At 52.7% G+C, this 18,671-nt stretch overlaps 2 protein-coding genes across 2 annotated transcripts in view; one reads left to right on the top strand and one right to left on the bottom strand.

The window, feature by feature from the left end:
• The first annotated feature begins 12,873 nt into the window (after window positions 1-12,873).
• DNASE1 (deoxyribonuclease 1) lies at window positions 12,874-15,576 on the top strand. The gene is given in 9 exon segments (NM_001002946.1): window positions 12,874-13,064; window positions 13,397-13,544; window positions 13,827-13,915; window positions 14,028-14,111; window positions 14,231-14,346; window positions 14,503-14,615; window positions 14,688-14,842; window positions 15,034-15,130; window positions 15,214-15,576. Coding segments are annotated over 8 exon segments (855 nt in total). The 5' UTR covers window positions 12,874-13,064; window position 13,397; the 3' UTR covers window positions 15,268-15,576.
• The window catches only part of TRAP1 (TNF receptor associated protein 1), a 51,841-nt gene continuing 48,682 nt past the window's right edge, over window positions 15,513-18,671 (bottom strand). Inside the window, exons 17-18 of the mRNA XM_038540571.1 lie at window positions 16,016-16,088; window positions 15,513-15,776 (exon numbers count right to left, since the gene is read on the bottom strand). Coding sequence (XP_038396499.1) covers window positions 15,675-15,776; window positions 16,016-16,088 — 175 coding nt within the window. The 3' untranslated portion in view covers window positions 15,513-15,674. The remainder of the gene's footprint in view (window positions 15,777-16,015; window positions 16,089-18,671) is intronic.

Raw genomic sequence — 18,671 nt, 5'->3', positions numbered from 1 at the left:
GCCACCCCACAAGAACTGGGGATGTGGAGGCTGAGAGGCCGGGCCTGGTGACAGAAACTTGTCCCTTCACTCATTCATCAGAGAGGACTGGGCCAGGCCCCCTTTGTGTGAGATGCTCATGCTTGAACGAGGACGACCAGAGCAGCTGGAGAGGGGTGGGGGCATCCAAAGCCATTGCTCTGTCAAGAAGGCCCCTCTCCGATGTTCATCCTTTCATTCAGCAAGTACTCGGTGCGCACTTGCTATGGGTCCGGCCTTGTTTAGATGCTGTTACATAAGCCCACTCTCACTGCACTGCTTCCAGGGAGACAGAATGTACGCTGTGTGTTAGATGTGGTTGATGGTAAAACAAAAACAAGGCTAGAGGGACAAAGTGTATTGACTTAAGTAGGATGCTATGGTAAGGTGACATCTGGGAAGAGGCTTGAGCGAAGGAGGGGCAAGCTGTGTGCTCCGGAGGCGTAATGCTTAGGTGGAGGGACAGTGCAAAGGCCCTGAGCCAGGAGCCCACTTGGGGAAAATGGTTGAAACTGTCAATGTGTAACAAGCTATCGTGTTTACAGATAAGCTCCATGGCCAGTCCTAGGCAGGAAGCACATCAGTTACTTGCACTTCATATCAAAAACCAGCACTGCCCATCTGGCCAAGAGGGCTGAGTCCCCAGAGAGGAAGCAGGCCTGGGGGTGGCAGTCTGCAAGCCCCAAGGCTCTTTCTCCCAGAGCAAGGTGGTAGACCAAAGCTGAGGACTCCTGCTCCGGCTCTCAGAGAAGTTATAGAATGAGCTTCTAGAATGTAGAATTGCTATGTCCCACTGCCATCTTCTTTGTAGGACTGGGCCGGTAAGGACAGATCCCATAGGGTTCAGACAAGGTTGCAGAGGTCTTCAGCCCCAGAGCCTCTTGGTCGAGCAGAGACATGGCCTGCGTTCCTTCTGGCTGTGTCTCATCACTTGGCATGCCTCTGCATGGACACGTGTAGCTCCGAGATGTCCAAGCAGCCTAAGCTAGCAGGACAAGCTTGCTGAGTTCTCAGCACACATCCTGTCCTCACACTGTCCCCATTTCAGTGACTCATGCCAGGTAGTGAAAACAGACTGCTTCTAGCCATGGAGTAGCTCATGGCCGACCAATATCTGCTGAGGACTCGAGGAAGTGGCTACAATTCAGAAAGAAGCTGCCTGAGGGGCTGAAGAGGTGAGCCTGCTTCTTGCGCTGGCTTTTCTCCTTGGGGCGGGGCAGGGGGAGCTGCTGAGGGCAGAGAAGCCAGAGGAGCTCTGGACAGTCTCACGGGGCTGGCACGACCAAGATGGGGGCTTAGGGCTGTTAAGGCAGCAGGACCTGAGGGCGAGATCCCTGAAAGGAAGGAGGCCAGGGAAGCGAGGGTGATCCCAGCAGCAGTCCCCCCTCGAGGCATTGTGGATGAACTGCTCAGGCAAGAGAACCAGAAAGTGGTGGGAAAGCAGAGCAGGATGGTCAGCAGTTTCGTGGTGCAGGGAAGAGTTCAGAGCCTTTCAGGGAGGAGTGACCCTGAGAAACGCCAGGTTCTTGGCTGGGACCCATGGGGTGCACTCTGGGCGTGGGGGAAAGCCACAGCTAGAGTGGACTTCACTAGGACGGTGGGTGAGCCACGCATCACCTGAGCCCCCGAGTGTCCTGTGGCGGCCTGACCCTCCGCCTTTCTGTCACACACCATGCCTAATACTGACTCCGGTCACCAGGCACCCTGACAAACAGGACCGGGCGGGGTGACAGACCCACCAGCAATTAAGGTATTGAGGTCGCCAGACGCAGACTTTAGCTGATTACATATTCGAGCAAAGAGGTAAGACACAGAGCTTCACGGAGAACTCATAAAGAATTAAACGAAAAATCTGAAATAGCAAAGTATGATGACTAAAATTTAAAGTCCCATAAGTGGACGTCACAGTGGATTGGAGGCAGCTGAAGAAAGAATTGGCGAGCTGGACTGGCTCAGTAGAAGATACCCCTACAAACACCACCATGGGTGGCCTACCCTAGTCTGCGAGCATCCTTGTCCTGTGCTCCTCTCTTCCGCAGACCCCAGCCTGGGGTGTGGAGTGGGGGCTGGGGGCTCCTGTGGAAGAAGGTTCTTGGTGCTTGGAGAGACTGGAGGGTCCTCAGTCGTGGTTCAGTGTGACTTTGTTGGAAATACTCCTGGAATGCTGGGAGCCCAGTCAGTAGAGCTTTGTGGTGCTGATGAAATCTTTAGGAGCCTCAGATTCACCATCAAGAGCACAAGCTCCTTTGTATTTGTGGTCTTGGGCTAAACGTATGCTAATCTCTCAACATACACCTTAGAAACTGCCTATTTTTTATTTATTCACGAGAGACACAGAGGCAGAGACACAGGCAGAGGGAGAAGCAGGCTACATGCAGGGAGCCCGATGTGGGACTCGATCCCAGGACCCTGGGATCACACCTTGAGCCGAAGGCTCACTCAACCACTGAGCCACTGGGTGCCCCAGAAACTGCCTTTTTAAACAATTGTCTCAAGGCACCTGGGTGGCTCAGTGGGTTAAGCATCTGCCTTCGGCTCAGGTCATGACCTCAGGGTCCTGGGATCAAGCCCCTTCTAGGGCTCCCTGCTCAACAGGGGGGAATCCTGCTTCCCCCTCTCCCTCTGCCACTCCCCCTGCTTGTGTCTGCATGTTAGTGCTCTCTCTGTGTCAAATTAACAAAATCTTTAAAAAATAAAATTGTCTTTTTATTTGCTTCTCCCTCTAAATGCAGAGTGTAGAGAGTTGCACTGACCGGTGGGATTGCGGAAACGGAGGCCCATCTGATTTGCAAGGGGGTGCAAGCACACACTCTTTAGGCCTCCCGTCGCCGGTCTGGAGTGCCGCCTGTTTACTGACGCGATGGGCATGCACAGAGGCAGGGGTGAGGACATGGGGGCCAGGGCTGCTGCTGAGTGTGACTGGCACTGTTTTGGATTGCATGGTGTTCTGAGAAGTTTTCCACCCTGGGTTAATGGTTTCTTTATAATGAAGATAAATAAATTCATGCGGGATGGTGAGGTAAGGCGGGGTCATGGTTCAAGGCCAGCTGAGCTGAGTGATGCCAATGACCCACACAGGTTGTTTGGCATGTGTTAAAGCAGTGTCATGGCAAAGATGTCAGCGCTTTATCTGAAGGAAAGGACGGAAGCCCCTTGTCTTCTGAAATGCTCTGTGGGTCAGTGAACACCCTTCCCAAGGGGAGAGAAGAGCTTCCGGGTGAGTCTGGCCGAGGGGAGGCATGCCCGTGGGGCCCTCACCGCCATGGCTCCTGGGAGGTTGTGGTCAGCTCAAACCCAGTGCCCAGAGGCCACTCGGATGCCTCACAGCATACCCTGTGCTTCAAGACAGGAGGCCGTCCCGGGTTCTCTGGAGGGTCCATGAGGAATAGATATTATCTTAGCCAGGAGGGGGCTGAGGGAGGTGGGGACAGGAGGTGAGCACGTAGCCCCACTGCATTAAGCATTTGTCAGTGGGGCACCTTCTGTGTTCCAGGCACCGGGTTAGGCACAGGGCGGTTTGATGGGCAGGTTAGACCAGGCCCCAGCTCTCGTGGGGTTTGTGTTCTAGTCGGGAGGCCCACCTGAAACAGGTAAGAGCAAACATGTGAGGAAACAAAGAAAACAAGTGATAGAAATCTTGAAAAAAATGACCCTGGGACCACGTCGGTGGTAAGGATTGGTGGGGAGAGGAAAATCTCCCTCAAGAGGTGACGTTTGAGCTGCACCAGAATGATGAGGGAGCCCAGCTCTGCAGGCAGAGCAGAGGCCCGGAGCCAGAGACGCACATGCCTTTGTGGGCTTCAGCTTTCGTCCCGAGGATGAGTTCAAGTGATGACGGGTCTTAAGTGCAGGAGTAACATTCCCCAGAGGTGCCAGGTGCTGTGCGGAGACTTGTCGTGGCACGGCTTTCCAGAAGCAGGGAGCCCGCTGGTAGGCTTTGCATGGGTTTGGGGAGGACTCATGCAGTAGCTGCAGGGCCAGAGTGCGTGCAGACTGGGGCTGCATTTGGGGTGGCACTGAGGGGAAGCAGGGGCCCAGGGCACTCTGAGCATCTAAACGCAGGGTGGGGGCAGCCCTGGTGGCTCAGCGGTTTAGCACCGCCTTCAGCCCGGGGTGTGATCCTGGAGTCCCGGGATCGAGTCCCACGTCAGGTTCCCCGCATGGAGCCTGCTTCTCCCTCTGCCTGTGTCTCTGCCTCTCTCTCTCTCTCTCTCTCTCTCTGTCTCTTAAGAATAAATAAATAAAATCTTTTTAAAAAAAATTAGCAATCTCTCTACCCTACTCTCTGAGTGTGGAGCTCAAACTCAGGACCCTGAGATTAAGAGTCACATGCTCTTCTGACTGAGACAGGCAGGTGCCCCAGCTTCTCATTACTTCATTTTTGGATGATGCATTATATTCACTTAAGGCTTCCAAATGTTTTATTTATTTAAATTATTTATTTAAAAAAATAAATATATTTATTTTTTAAATTATGGAAAATTTTAACATATTCAAATAGAGACTAGTATCTGAATCCTCGTGTGCCCACCACCCAACCTCGGGGCCACATTTTGAAGCAAATCCCAGACAGCAAGCACATCGTTTCATCCTTAAATATTTCACTGTGACTCTAAAATCCAAAGATTGGCAGCTCTTTCTGCCCATGACTACTGTCCCTTCACTTTAATAAAAACAACTTTTTGCACTGAAAAAATAAAATCTAAAGATCACTAAAAGCATATCTATAATGGCATTTTCACACCTAAACATTTAGTACAGGCCCACCTTGGAGATACTGCGGGTTCAGCTGCAGACACCACCATAATGTGAATATCACAATAAAGTAAGCCAAATGAACTTTTTGGTTTCCTAGTGCATATAAGTTATGTTTACACTATCCTATAGTCTATTAAAATATGCAGTGCCATTATTTCTAAAAAAACAATGCACGAACAAACTTTAATCAAAAGTTACTTTATTTAGGGGTGCATGGGTGGCTCAGTCGGTTAAGTATCTGCCTTGGGATCGGGTCACAATCCCGGGGTGCTGAGATTGAGTACCACATCAGGCTCCTTGTTCAGTTGGGGAGCCTGCTTCTCCCTCTCCCTCTGCCTGCAGCTCCCCCTGCTTGTGCTGTCAAGTAAATAAAATCTTTTAAAAAGTTACTATATATAAAGCTAAAAAACGCTAACCATCAGCTGAGCTCTTTGGAAGTCATAATCTTTTTGCTGGAGGAGGGTCCTGCCTCGATGTTGGTGGCTGCTCACTGATCAGAGTGGTGGCTGCTGAAGGTTGGGGTGACTCTGTCAACTTCTTAAGACCACAGTGGAGTTTTCCATATTGACTGTTCCTTTCACAATTTCTCTGGAGCACATGATGCAGTTTGATAGCATTTTGCCCATGGTAGAAATTCTTTCAAAATGAGTCAGTCCTCTCAAATCCTGCAGCTGCTTCATCAGCTAAGTTTACAAAATATTCTAAATATTTTGTTGTCATTTCAACAATCCTCAGAGTAGATTCTGTCTCGATAAACTACTTTCTTTGCTCATCCATATGAAACAACTCTGCTTAAGGTTTATCATGAGATTGCAGTGACTCGGCCCCATCTTTAGGCTCCACTTCTTTTAATACTTATTTACTTAAGTAACCTCTCTACCCAACGTAGGGCTCCAACTCATGACCCTAAGGTCAAGAGTCACTCCCTCTTCCACCTGAGCCAGCCAGGCGCCCTGAGCTCCACTTCTGATTCTAGTTCTCTTGCTGTTTCCACCACATCTTAGTGACTTCCTCTGCTGAAATCTTGAACCCCATGAGGGGTTGGAATCAACTTCTTCCAGACTCCTGTTAAGGTTGATATTTGCTCTTTTCCCATGAATCAGAAATATTCTTTTTTTTTTTTTTTTTTTTTTATTCATGATAGGCACACAGTGAGAGAGAGAGAGAGAGAGGTAGAGACATAGGCAGAGGGAGAAGCAGGCTCCATGCACCGGGAGCCCGACGTGGGATTCGATCCCAGGTCTCCAGGATCGCGCCCTGGGCCAAAGGCAAGCGCTAAACCGCTGCGCCACCCAGGGATCCCTCCAGAAGGATTTCAATTGACTTTGCCCGGATACATCAGAGCAATCACTGTCTGTGGCAGTTATAGCCTTATAAAATTTTATTTCTTTTCTTTTTTTAAATTTTTATTTATTTGAGAGAGAGAGAGGAGTGGGGGCAGAGGCAGAAGGAAAAATAGGCACCCCAAAAATGTATTTCTTAAGAAATAAGATATGAAGGGCACCTAGGTGGCTCAAGTTTGTTGAGCATCGGCCTTCATCTCAGGTCAGGATCTCAAGGTCCTGGGATCGAGCCCTGCATCAGGCTCCCTGTTCAGCAGGGGCGGGGGGGGGGGGGTGGGGGCTGCTTCTCCATCTCACTATCCCTCTGTACTCTCTCACTCAAATAAATAAAATCTTTAAAAAATAATAAGATGCAAAAGTCCAGATTACTCCTTGCTCTGTGGGCTGCAGAGTGGATGTTGTGTTGGGCGTGAAAGCCACATTAATCTCATTGTCTGTCTCCATCAGACCTCTGGGGTGACCAGGTGCATTGTCCGTGAGCATTTTGAAAAGAATCCTTTTTTTTCTGAGCAGTAAGTCCCAACAGTGGGCTTAATATTCAGTAGAGCATGTTGTAAACAGATGTGTTGTCATCTAGGCTTTGTTGTTCCATTTAGACAGCGCAGAATAGATTTAGTATAACCTTAAGAAAATGCCCTAGGATTTTCAGAATGACAAATGAACATTGGCTTCAGCCTCAAGTCACCAGCTCTAGTAGCTCCTCACAAGAGGCAGCCTGCCCTTTGAAGCCGGGCACAGACTTCTCCATTGTAGCTGTGACCGTCCTGGACGGCGTCTTCTTTTATTTATTTATTTATTTATTTATTTATTTATTTATTTATTTATTCATTCATTCATTCATTCATTCATTCATTCATTTATTTATTTATTTATTTATTTATTTATTTATTTATTTATGGTAGTCACTCAGAGAGAGAGAGAGAGAGGCAGAGACACAGGCAGAGGGAGAAGCAGCTCCATGCACCGGGAGCCAACATGGGATTCGATCCTGGCTCTCCAGGATCGCGCCCTGGGCCAAAGGCAGGCGCCAAACCACTGCGCCACCCAGGGATCCCTGGACGGCGTCTTCTTATTACAAAGCTGTTTCGTCTATACTGAATATCTGGTGGTCATTGTAGCCAACCTCATTAATGATCTCCTCGTCTCCTGGAGAACTCCCTGCGGCTTCTCTGTCAGTACTTGCAGCTTCATCTTGTGCTTTTATGTTACAGCTTCTTTCCTTAAGCCTCGTGAACCACCTTCTGCTGCCTTCATACTTTCCTTCTGCAGCTTCCTTACCTCCCTCTGCCCTCACGGAATTGAAGAGAGGACCTGGCTCTAGAATCAGGCTTTCATTTAAGGCAATGTTGTGTCTGGTTTGATTTTCTATCCAGACCATTAAAGCTTTCTATCAGCAGTAAGGCTGTTTTGCCCTCTTATTTTTATTGGTATATTCACTGGAGTAACACTTTTAATTTCTTTCCAGAACTTTTCCTTTGCATTTGGAACTTCTAATTGGTGCAAGAGGCCTAGCTTTTGGTCTCTGTTGGCTTTTGACATGCCTTCTTCACAAAGCTCAATCATTTCTTCCCTTTGTGCAAAGTACACTAAAGCAAAGAGCAATAAAACCAGGTGCACTTGGGGATCCCTGGGTGGCTCAGCGGTTTAGCGGTGCCTTTGACCCAGGGCATGATTCTGGAGTCCCAGGATCAAGTCCCACATCAGGCTCCCTGCATGGAGCCTGCTTCTCCCTCTGCCTGTGTCTCTGCCTCTCTCTCTCTCTCTCTGTCTCTCATGAATAAATAAATAAAATCTTAAAAAAAACAACAACAACAGGTGTGTTTAAAATTTCCTCACTTATCAGTGAGGATTGCCTCTTAAGTGATTTATTAAGCAAATGTTCATTTATTTATTTTTTTAAAAGAGATTTTTATCCTAAAAAAATAAAGATTTTGTTTATTTATTTATGAGAGACACAGAGAAAGAGAGGGAGAGAAGGGCAGAGACACAGGCAGAGGGAGAAGCAGGCTCCATGCAAGGAGCCTGATGTGCGACTCGATCTGGGATCTCCAGGATCATGCCCTGGGATGAAGATGGCGCTAAACCACTGAGCCACCCGGGCTGCCCTAGTTATTTTTTAAGTGGGCTCCACACCCAGCGTGGAGTACAACACATGGCTCAGTCTCATGACCCTGAGATCAAGACCTGAGCTGATACCAGGAGTCGGGCACTTAACCAACTGAGCCACCCAGGTGCCCCAAGCAAATATTCATTTAAGCAATTGAGATTCATTGTTTCATAGGGTCCATATTGCATCAGTAATAGATCTCATATTTCATTTTATTCTGTAAGGTCTTCCCCCTTCTCTTTTTCTTAAAATTTATTGATGAGACTATCCTTTGTCTTGGAGTTTCTCATAGTCTGGATTATTCTGTGTCCCCTTGGTGCTGATGACGGATGTGCGTCTGTCACTTGTAATTTGGTACTGAGATCTAGAAGTTGGATAACATTCGAGTAGCTTTTGCAAGCCATTTCCTAAGTGGTGTTGTGTCCTCTGTTCAGGAGGTGTGGACAGCAGGTTCCTCTCACTAACCATTGGGCAACTCGGTGGTATCATTTACATAGGAAAGGCAGGGTGCTTTCTTGATTTTGGACTGTTGGCCACTTTGCAGAGTAATAGGTCAGCTCCCTACCATCTCCTAAACATGACTGATGAATTTTTTACTTCAGCATGTGCTCATACATTTAAACACAGTTGAGATGTTTAATCCATTGCAATCCAATCCAAAATCCAATTTTCTCATTAGCAGTTTACAGAATTGAGAATTTCTTTGTGGGGAGGTAGCTATCCAGTCTATTATGAATGATGAAGGCCAGAAAAGAAGGTATATTTAGTACAGGAAGCTACAGATACAGCAACTCAGGCATATTCATTGTGTGTGTGAGTTAGACCCAGGGGTTCCCAGTATTCTCAGTTCAGCGCACCTACATAAGCTCCCGTAATTATTCTAAGGGACTCCCTAGGCCAAAAGAAATACCTAACAGTTCCATTCATTAAATAGATTAAGTCTAAGCAACTTAAGTATTTATGTCCCAGCAACTTAAGAGACATTTGGGAAAGTAATATATAGTCCCTGACTTAACAATGTTTCGTCTTACAAGTTTTTGACTTTACGATGGTGCAGAAGGGATATGCATTCATTAGAACCTATACTGCAAATTTTGAACATGGATCTTTTCCCCGGCCAGTGGTCTGCGATAGGATCCTTTCAGGACGCTGGGCAGTGTGGCAGGAGCCCTAGCACCCCAGTCAGACGTGTGGTCATGAGGTTTCCAGACTTGGAACATTCTGTACCTAGGCAGCCATTCTGTTTCTCCTTGTCAGTATTCAGCAAATTATATGAGCTGTTGAATGCTTTGTTGCAAAATAGTCTTTGTGTTAGGTGGTTTGGCGCAACCGTAGGCTAATGGAAGTGTTCTGAGCACATTTGAGGTAGGCGAGCCTAAGCTCTGGCGTTTGCTAGGGTATTCGGCACGTTTTGACTTAGCTATTTTTTATTTGGAGTGGGCTAATGGGGACATAACCCTTATTGTGAATTGAGGAAGATCTGTATATATGAATTTGAAGAAAAAATACTTTAAGTCACCAAAATTACTTAGGAATGGAACGTGTGTGCCTCTGGGCGCCTTTACAATCTTGGCACCGGCATGGGTGCTGCCGTGGTTGGTGCCCATTCCACACCGACTTTGGCACAGTGATCACGTTTTCACTGGCCTTGCAGAGACCCGAGGGCCTGGCGAGAAACGTAGCGGGAGGAAACGTCGAAACCATGAGCACCTTCCCCACAGTCTCCAGCCACATGGAGCACCCTGTTCCCTGCAGAGGTTGCGAGCGTCGTGCAGCGCCCTCTGGGTCACTGCGCGGCCACCTGTGCCGTCTGGGAACCACAGCCGCGCGTCCTTCCCTCCCGACCTGGGGCCATCCTCGCCTCCCCCGTCCCGGCTCCATGTTGGTGGGCAGCCCAACCCCCACCGTGTTTGGGAACAGGTCACAGGGTCCCATGGCATTTACTGTGACTTGCAGCCCAACACCCTGAACAGAGGTTAGAGGACTTTTTCCTGATCCTTTGATTTCAGCCACATCAGAGCTCAAGACCTGGCTTTGACTTCAGTAAACCATTGTGAGGTGCAGTTTCCTTTTCCTGTCTCTGGAGTAGGTTCTGTTTAACCAAAGAATTAAAAAACTCTGTCAGGGTTGATGTAAAAATAGCTCATCCTGATCAGAGAAGGCAGTCTGCTGGCAGCACTCATTTCCCTGCTGACAAGACTCAATGATGCCAGAAGCACGGGGCTTCCTGCCTTTCCCTGGCGCCCGCTCTGCATTTCCGTTATGGGGCTGGGCATGGGAGGAGGGTACTGCGGAGCCCCCATTGTTGATGTTGGGCTTGGCCACGGTGGGGGCCAAGAGAACACGGTCAGAGGAGGCACTATGCAAATCCTGAGCCGGGGCCTCTGGAGGCATCATGTATTTCTTTTGGCTCTTCTGGAAGTTTCCACCTTCCGCCATGTTAGAAGAGTGTGCCTTGGGTAGCTGCAGGCCTACATGCAAAGGAAAAAATGCATCTGGGTTATACGAGTTTGGGGATTGCTCGTTACAGAACAAGAACTGACTGATACAAATGGAAAGAAGTTAATGAGAAAAAGATAACAGTGACTGAAGGGCCTGGGTGGGGGGGGGGGTGGGCTTCGTAGGTTAGGCGTCTGCCTGCGGCTCCAGTCATGACCCCAGGGTCCTGGGGTGGGGCCCCATGTGGGGTTCCCTGCTCAGCGGGGAGCCGGCTTTTCCCACCCCCTCACCTGTGCGTGCTAACTCGTTCTTTCTCTCTCTCAAATAATAAAATTTAAAAAGAAATAAGATGAATTTTTAGGGAGATGTGAGAGGAGTCTTCCGTGGGATGTTACCCACACTGATACTTAAACCTAAGGGGAAGGCAGGGACAGTTTTATCCCCATTTTTTTAAAAGGTTTTATTTATTCATGAGACACAGAGGCAGAGCCAGGAGAAGCAGGCTCCACGTGGGGAGCTCGATGCAGGACTGATCCAGGGACCCCGGGGTCACGCCCTGAGCCGAAGGCAGGCGCTCAACCGCCGAACCCCCCAGGTGCCCCAGTTTTATCCCCATTTTGTAGACGAAGACAATGGGTTCAAAACGATGATGCAGTGGGTGAGCCTGGGGTGGGCCCCAGACCCCCCACTCCAGGCTCCTCCTCAGGCTGCGTTGTTTCTCCCCGGGCAGGTGGCGCCCTGAGGGCCGCGCACACGGCAGCCGAGCCTGGGCCCCCTCGCAGGAGCGGGGCCACGGCGCGGGCCTGGCACGGAGGGCAGACTCCGTGGCTGGAGCTCCGCAGGGCACTGGGCTCGGTGTTTGGCCTCCTTCTGCTGGCTCCGGGCTCCCCGGCCACGCCCGGCATGTGCGGCTCCGGGAGGAGTGCGGGGAGCACACCTGCGGCCTCGCTCGCTGGTCGGGATCTGGATTTTGTTGCGACTGAAACCTCAGATTGAAAACGGGGGAAGCTGCAGGCAAACGTCTCTAAGGGCAGCGCTGGGAGTCCCGCAGCCTGGGGGCCAGGCCACCTGCCTGCACGGGAGGGACGCGGGAACTGTGGCCACAGCACTGTCAGCGGGTTCCCATTATCTGGGCTCCTGGGCTCCTGGCTTACCTTCTGACTGGTTTTTCATCTGCGCTCCCATGACGGTTGCCTCGAGGCCACTGAGCTCCTGTCCTGCGCCCTTGCTCGCGCCCTTACACCCGGAGACCCATGCGTCCCCTCCCCCACACGTGGAGTCCCCTCCAGGGGTTGGGAGGCTCTCAGATCCGTGTGCTAGTCCCTGGAACCTGTGACTGCTAACTTCGGTGGCCAAAACAAAGCAAAAAAACCCCAAACTGCAGCTGCCATCAAGTCAAGGATCCCGAGACGGGGAGAAGGTCCTGATGGTCCCAGGAATCTTGTAAGGGGCAGAGAAGTGACAGTGGGGGGCCGTGGCCTCGAGCCCAGCGGGTCTGGGGCCCCCGGGAGCTGGAGATGCAGGGACCTTCCCCGGTGTCTCCGCTGGAGCGCACCCCCCGGACGGCTACGCGGACTGTGCTCTCTGGCCCCTCCGGCTGGGAGAGGATGCATTTCCGTCAACATGAGCCAGCAGCTGTTTGCGGACTTGTCTCAACACAGAAAACAAACACAAATGGGACAGTCGGGGATCCCAAAACAAATGACTGGACTCTGGGCCTCAGCTGCTTGGCGGTGTCCCTGTGACCCAGCCACCCAGTGTCCCCTCTGCTTGGAATACACGCCTCCTCTCCCCAAGGCTCTGTGCTGCCTTGTTGGCACCCAAGGGAGCCCCGCCTCCCGCCTCCCCTGGGGCCCATGGCCTGGCGGGCCCCCCCGGAAGCAGTGGTGGGGCCACCCAGGGCTTGGCTGGCTCTGACCCGGCTCCAAGGTCACCTCTAGCCTGAGCGCCAGCACCCCCCCATCCCTGGGAGAGCAGCACGTGTGAAGGACATGGGCACCCTTGGCCCTTTCATTAGACTTTTTAAAACCAAATGCAAATATTATCAGGTGATCTTTTTTAAACCTGTTGAAATACGGGTGGCCAGCCTTCCACGCCCGTGGGAAAGCCACACAGGCAGCACCATTGTTCTCTGTCCCCCCAGGTGATGCCCTGGGAAAGGTCACGGCTGCCTAAACCTTTAAAACTCCAGGGGAAAGTGAATGTTCCCTGTGCTGGGACTCAGCTGCCGCTCTGCGTGGGTCTCTCACGCTCTGCGTGGGTCTCTCACTACGTTAACTCCCTTCCCTTTGTGGATTATTTTTTCTCAAAGCAGCAAAAGGCTAGTGTTGTTACTGATCAGAGGATAGCAGTTCCCAATTCTCATCCCAATCCCTGTCCTCGGAGAAGCTGACCTTCAGGTGAGCATCTTGTGGCCCGAAGGCAGGGCGACATGTGGCTCCGGGAAGGTCACTGCCACCTTCCGGGCCTGGAGCCCCTCAGGGGAGGGTGGTGAGTCGGTGTCCCAGCCCCAGGGGTGTCCTCCGGAGGGTGCAGGAGTCAGGAGACCCCAGGGTCTGCGACTCGGCTCCGTGGCTCCCTGGGCTCTCTGGCCACGGGTGTGGGGTGGGGTGGAGCTCGGAGGCTCGTCGGGCCTGCTCAGCTGTGGGCTCCAGCAGCCGCACCTGTTAGACGGTGCGGGAACACCGGCTCCTAGTCCCAGCCTCACCTGTGAGTGTCCCTCCTGTTCTAGGATGAGGGGCGCCAGGCTGATGGGGGCACTGCTCGCCCTGGCCGGCCTCCTGCAGGGGGCCCTGGCCCTGAGAATGGCGGCCTTCAACATCCGGACCTTTGGGGAGACCAAGATGTCCAATGCCACTCTCTCCAAGTACATCGTGCAGGCAAGTCCAGGCCAGCCTGTCCCCGGGGAACCCCAGAGGTGGCTGTGGCGATGGCTCAAACAGGTGCTGGGAAGAGAGGGGGCAGCAGCCACCGACGGGGGTGCCGCTGTCCCTGGCATGCCGTCCGTGGCTGGCAGTAGCCCCAGAGAAGAGCTTCGGGCCAGACGAGGTGAAGGTGCCCCAGGGAACGGCAGCAGCTCAGGCGCTGTGGGGACCAGCAGCAAGCAGGGCCACCACCCCCGGTGCCCACCCAGCTCAGCACCACTGTGGCCCTGTCCGCAGATCCTGAGTCGCTACGACGTTGCTGTAGTCCAGGAGGTCAGAGACAGCCACCTGACAGCTGTAGGGAAGCTGCTGGACACACTCAATCAGTGCGTGACAGCGGGGGTCGTGGGGAGGGAGGCCCAGGGCACAGTGCACCGCCTGATGTAGATGGGAGGCTCCTGTGGGTCCCTGACAGGGACTTTTGTCTTCTTGACCCAGGGACGACCCCAATGCCTACCATTATGTGGTCAGTGAGCCGCTGGGCCGCAGCAGCTACAAGGAACGCTACCTCTTTCTGTTTAGGTAAGGGCCCGGTGCCGGGAGACGCGCCCTGAGGGTCCGTGCGGTGGGTGGGGAGGAACCCGAGGCCGGAGCACATGGGCCCCCCATGGGCCCCGGGCTGACCCCCTGGCCTCCCGCAGACCTGACCGCGTGTCCGTGCTGGACAGCTACCAGTACGACGACGGCTGCGAGCCCTGCGGGAATGACACCTTCAGCCGCGAGCCTGCCATCGTCAGGTTCCACTCCCCGCTCACGGGTGCGCAGCCCTTCCCGGGGCCCTTGGAAAGCCCTGGTCCCCCCGACCCACCCCCACCCCCTGTGCTCTGGTCTCCCACTGAAGTCACTCAGGAAAATGCCCCTCGGGACTGCCTCATGTCCCCGATCCTGGGGCTCAGCAGCACCGTCTCCACAGAGGTCAAGGAGTTCGCTGTCGTGCCCCTGCATGCAGCCCCGCTGGACGCGGTGGCGGAGATAGACGCGCTCTATGACGTCTACCTGGATGTCCAGCACAAGTGGGACCTGGAGGTGAGTTTGCGCCCCGGGGCCCCGGAGGCACGTGCTGCGGGCCCAGACCAACCGGCCACTGTGTCCTGGCAGGACATCGTGCTCATGGGCGACTTCAACGCCGGCTGCAGCTACGTGGCTGCCTCCCAGTGGTCCTCTATCCGCCTGCGCACAAACCCGGCCTTCCAGTGGCTGATTCCCGACACCGCGGACACCACGTCCACATCCACGCACTGTGCCTATGACAGGTAGGAGGTGGCCTCCGGGAGCAGCCTCCACTCGGTGTCCAGCTTCCCAAAACCTGAGTCTGTCCCCGGCCCACCAGGCCCCAATGGGCTCCATGGCACGGCAGAGCCAGAGAGGCGGCTGCTCAGGGTGACCTTCAGCCCCAGAGCTGTGTTGGTGACCCTGGGGCCGATGGGATCTTCTCATATGGCAGGATCGTGGTGGCAGGAAGTCAGCTGCAGCACGCCGTTGTGCCTGAATCAGCCGCCCCCTTCAACTTCCAGGTGGCCTACGGCCTCAGCAGCCAGCTGGTGGGTGTCCCTCCCTCTCGGGGCACGGGCGGGGGACAGTCAGCAAGTACTGTGTGGGTGTGTCCCTGTCCTCCCTCCCACAGGCCCAGGCCATCAGTGACCACTACCCCGTGGAGGTGACGCTCAAGAGGGCCTGAGGGGAATGGGGCTGGCGCCCCCTAGAGCCTCCCTGTCTGCACAGTCAAGCATTGTGGATGAGGTTTTCCTGAGCACCCTCTCCCCGTGGTCCCCTGAAATGTCACCACAACTCAACTCAGCAACTCAACTCAACTCGAGTTTGTGGAAGGAGGGATGGAGACTGGTCACCTCCACTTCCAGTGTGAACACGGGGTGGGGGTGTGGCAAGGGCACGCCCTCCGTACCTTCTCGGGCCAGACAAAAGTTTAACATGGAGATTGACAAATGCCTTTAATTTAAGTAAATAAAGCTCAAAGGGGGAGTTGTCACTGGTGGCATGGAGTCCTCCTTTCTCGCCCTGGTGCATCTCAGGCTGCCTCTCCGGTCACCTCCGCAGGGAGACCTGGGGCCTTCGGGCCGCTGCCCCTCAGTAGCGCTCCAGGGCCTTGGCGAGCAGGTGGTTGAGGTGGCCCACCATGGGGCGGGGGTCGTCGACCAGCCCCGCGGCGATCATGGCGTTCGCGTAGATCTGAAAGGCAGGGCTCACCTCATCAGCGGAGGACAAGGCCCAGCGGGGAGAAGAGGGGGCGTGGTTCCCTTCCCAACAGGGTTTGAGGGGGCCTCAGTCGTGAAGCGTCAGGTCAGGGTCCTGGGGTCCCTGGGGTCCCTGGGGTCGAGGCCTGCGCTGGGCCCCCTGCTCCCCGCTTCTACCCTCTCTCGAGACCTTTTGGAGAAAAGGCAGCTTAGCAGGCGCTGCAGGACACTCACCTGATCAGCCAGAAGCTGGGCTAGTTCAGGCTCGCTGTCCCGCAGTGCACTGAGCTTCTTGATCAGTATGTGTCTGCAGCACAGAAAACACCAGAAGTTAACCCCGTGCCAGGCCTCTATGTTCTCAGGACTTCTCTGCGGGGTCAGGGTCACCCGGACTGTCCAGCGTAGGGAGACAAGGCACATGTCAAGTTCAGATGCTACACGGAGAAAACCAGGATGATTAAGAGGTAAGTACCAGAGTTAACACGCACCCTACCGAGGAAGGGGCACCTTGGGCTCAGGTGTGATCCCGGGGCCCGGATCAAGTCCCGCATCGGGCTCCCACGGAGAGCCTGCTTGTGTCCCTTGTGAGTAAATAAAATCTTTAAGTAAGTTATAATCACAGAAGAACAGCTGGAAGAGCTCTCCCGGTGTCGGAGCAGATTTTAAAGCTCCAGTAATTGGGCCACTGGCCCTAAAAACTGAAAAGCCAACACCTCGGTGCAGCAGAGGCCACGCGAGGAGGGGCCTGGCCAGTCTCTGGGATTCCTCACCACAGGAGCAACAGAGGACACGGAGGAAACGTTTCTTAACTTCACAGGACTTTTGAAGTAAGATACAAAGAGGTCGAAGGGAGAGCGGGAGAACATTGCGCCGTCTGCCTCCCCCACAGGAGAAACACCACAGATATGCCGTCCGACCTTGTTTGTAGGAAACTTACATCAAAATCACGATGTTTTAAGGGGAATGGCCGTAATGGAGAAGCTAGGTCAAACCGCGGGCGTTGGAGAGGTGCGTTGTCAGCTGCCACACAGGACAGCGGGAGTCTGTCAACCTGGGCAGGGACGTTGCTCTGGGACATGCAACTCCCTCCCTCACACAGGTACACTCCTCGGCAGGCCGCCGGAGTCTGCTCGCACACGTGCGCACGCCAGCTCTGGGAGGACAGACCTGACGCGGGCCACACAGTTTATGTCCCAGAGAATTCCGAGCCAGAACACAGAACCAATTTTACAAGCAACTAAAATTTAGAAATAGTCTTTGGCAACAAGAACGAGCAGGCCACGCCACTACCTCACAGAACACCCCCTCCCTCCCCGCCCCGGCCACCTGAGTGGTGCCGGCCCAAGTCCAGTCTCACCTGCTGCCTTCACGTCTAGTCATTTGACTCACGGGGGCGGGGGGAAGAACCTCATCCCAGTCAGCGGTCTTTTTTTTTTTAATTTTTATTTATTTATGATAGTCACACACAGAGAGAAAGGCAGAGACATAGGCAGAGGGAGAAGCAGGCTCCATGCACCGGGAGCTTGACGTGGGACTCGATCCCGGGTCTCCAGGATCGCGCCCTGGGCCAAAGGCAGGCGCTAAACCACTGCGCCACCCAGGGATCCCCCAGTCAGTGGTCTAAACAAAAGTTATGCTTATGAACCAACATGAGAAAAATGTTTCCTGGGGCAAAAAAAAAGCATAGAACAATGTAAGACCAAGGTCCAGAAGAAAACCCACAAAATGGACTGTGGTAACTGTGGTAGGGGACAAGTCTAGGAATTTGTTTTTGCTATCTTCTAACGTTTTGGGTAACCTGACATAGTTTGATTTAAAAATTATGGTAAAGGCACCTGGGTGGTGCAGTGGGTTAAGCATCTGACACTTGGTTTTGGCTCAGGTTACGGTCTCGAGGTCCTGGGATCGGGCCCCATATCACGTTCCGAGCTCAGTGCAGGGTCTTAAGATGCTAAAATAAATCCTAAAAAGATCACTACTATGTACAAAATCTCCCTCAATGAACAGTCTTCACATACAACAGCAAGTTAGAAAATGACATTTCAAAATATCCAATATATAAGGTACATCAAACAATAAATGTACAAGAACTCTACAGCCACCAAAAAGATTATACAAGACCTAAACAAATGGACAGATCTGGCATGTTCATGGATGAAAGAATTGACATAAAAATGCCAATTCATCCAGCTCAGGGGTTTAGCGCCTGCATGACCCCGGATCCAGGGATCGAGTCCCACATCGGGCTCCCCGCATGGAGCCTGCTTCTCTCTCTGCCTGTGTCTTTGCCTCCCTCTCTCTCGTGAATAAATAAAATCTTAAAAGCCAATTCATTCAAAATGGCCTCTGCTCAGCAGAGAGTCTGCTGCTCACTCTCACTCTACCAAACCTTAAAAAAAAAAAAAAAAAAAAAAAGGTGACAGGACGCCCAGGTGACTCAGTGGTTGAGGGTCTGCCTTTGGCTCAGGGCATGATCCCAGGGTTCTGGGATCGAGTCCTGCTTCAGGCTCCCCGTAGGGAGCCTGCTTCTCGCTCTACCTGTGTCTCTGTGTCTCATGAATAAATTATTCAAAAATGATAAAGGGCAGCCCGGTGGCTCAGCAGTTTAGCGCCATCTTCAGCTCAGGGCATGATCCTGGAGACCTGGGATGGAGTCCCACATATTGGGTTCCCTGCATGGAGCCTGCTTGTCCCTCTGCCTGTGTCTCTCATGAATAAATGGATAAAATCTTTAAAAAAAAGAAAACAAAATTGACGTGGGAACCAGTATAATCTCCATCAAAAGCCCAACAGCGTGCGTGCACAGGTGTGTGGTGGGAACCCGTCAGGCGACCTTGTGCCGGTGCAGACCCACAAGGAGGGAAGACCCCTTGAAGGGAACTGCAGGGTA

This window comes from Canis lupus, chromosome 6 (genome assembly GCF_011100685.1).
Source record: "Canis lupus familiaris isolate Mischka breed German Shepherd chromosome 6, alternate assembly UU_Cfam_GSD_1.0, whole genome shotgun sequence".
In the NCBI taxonomy this organism is placed as follows: Eukaryota; Metazoa; Chordata; class Mammalia; order Carnivora; family Canidae; genus Canis; species Canis lupus.
Note: the sequence above shows the minus strand (reverse complement) of the source record. Positions and strands in the feature narration are given on the sequence as shown.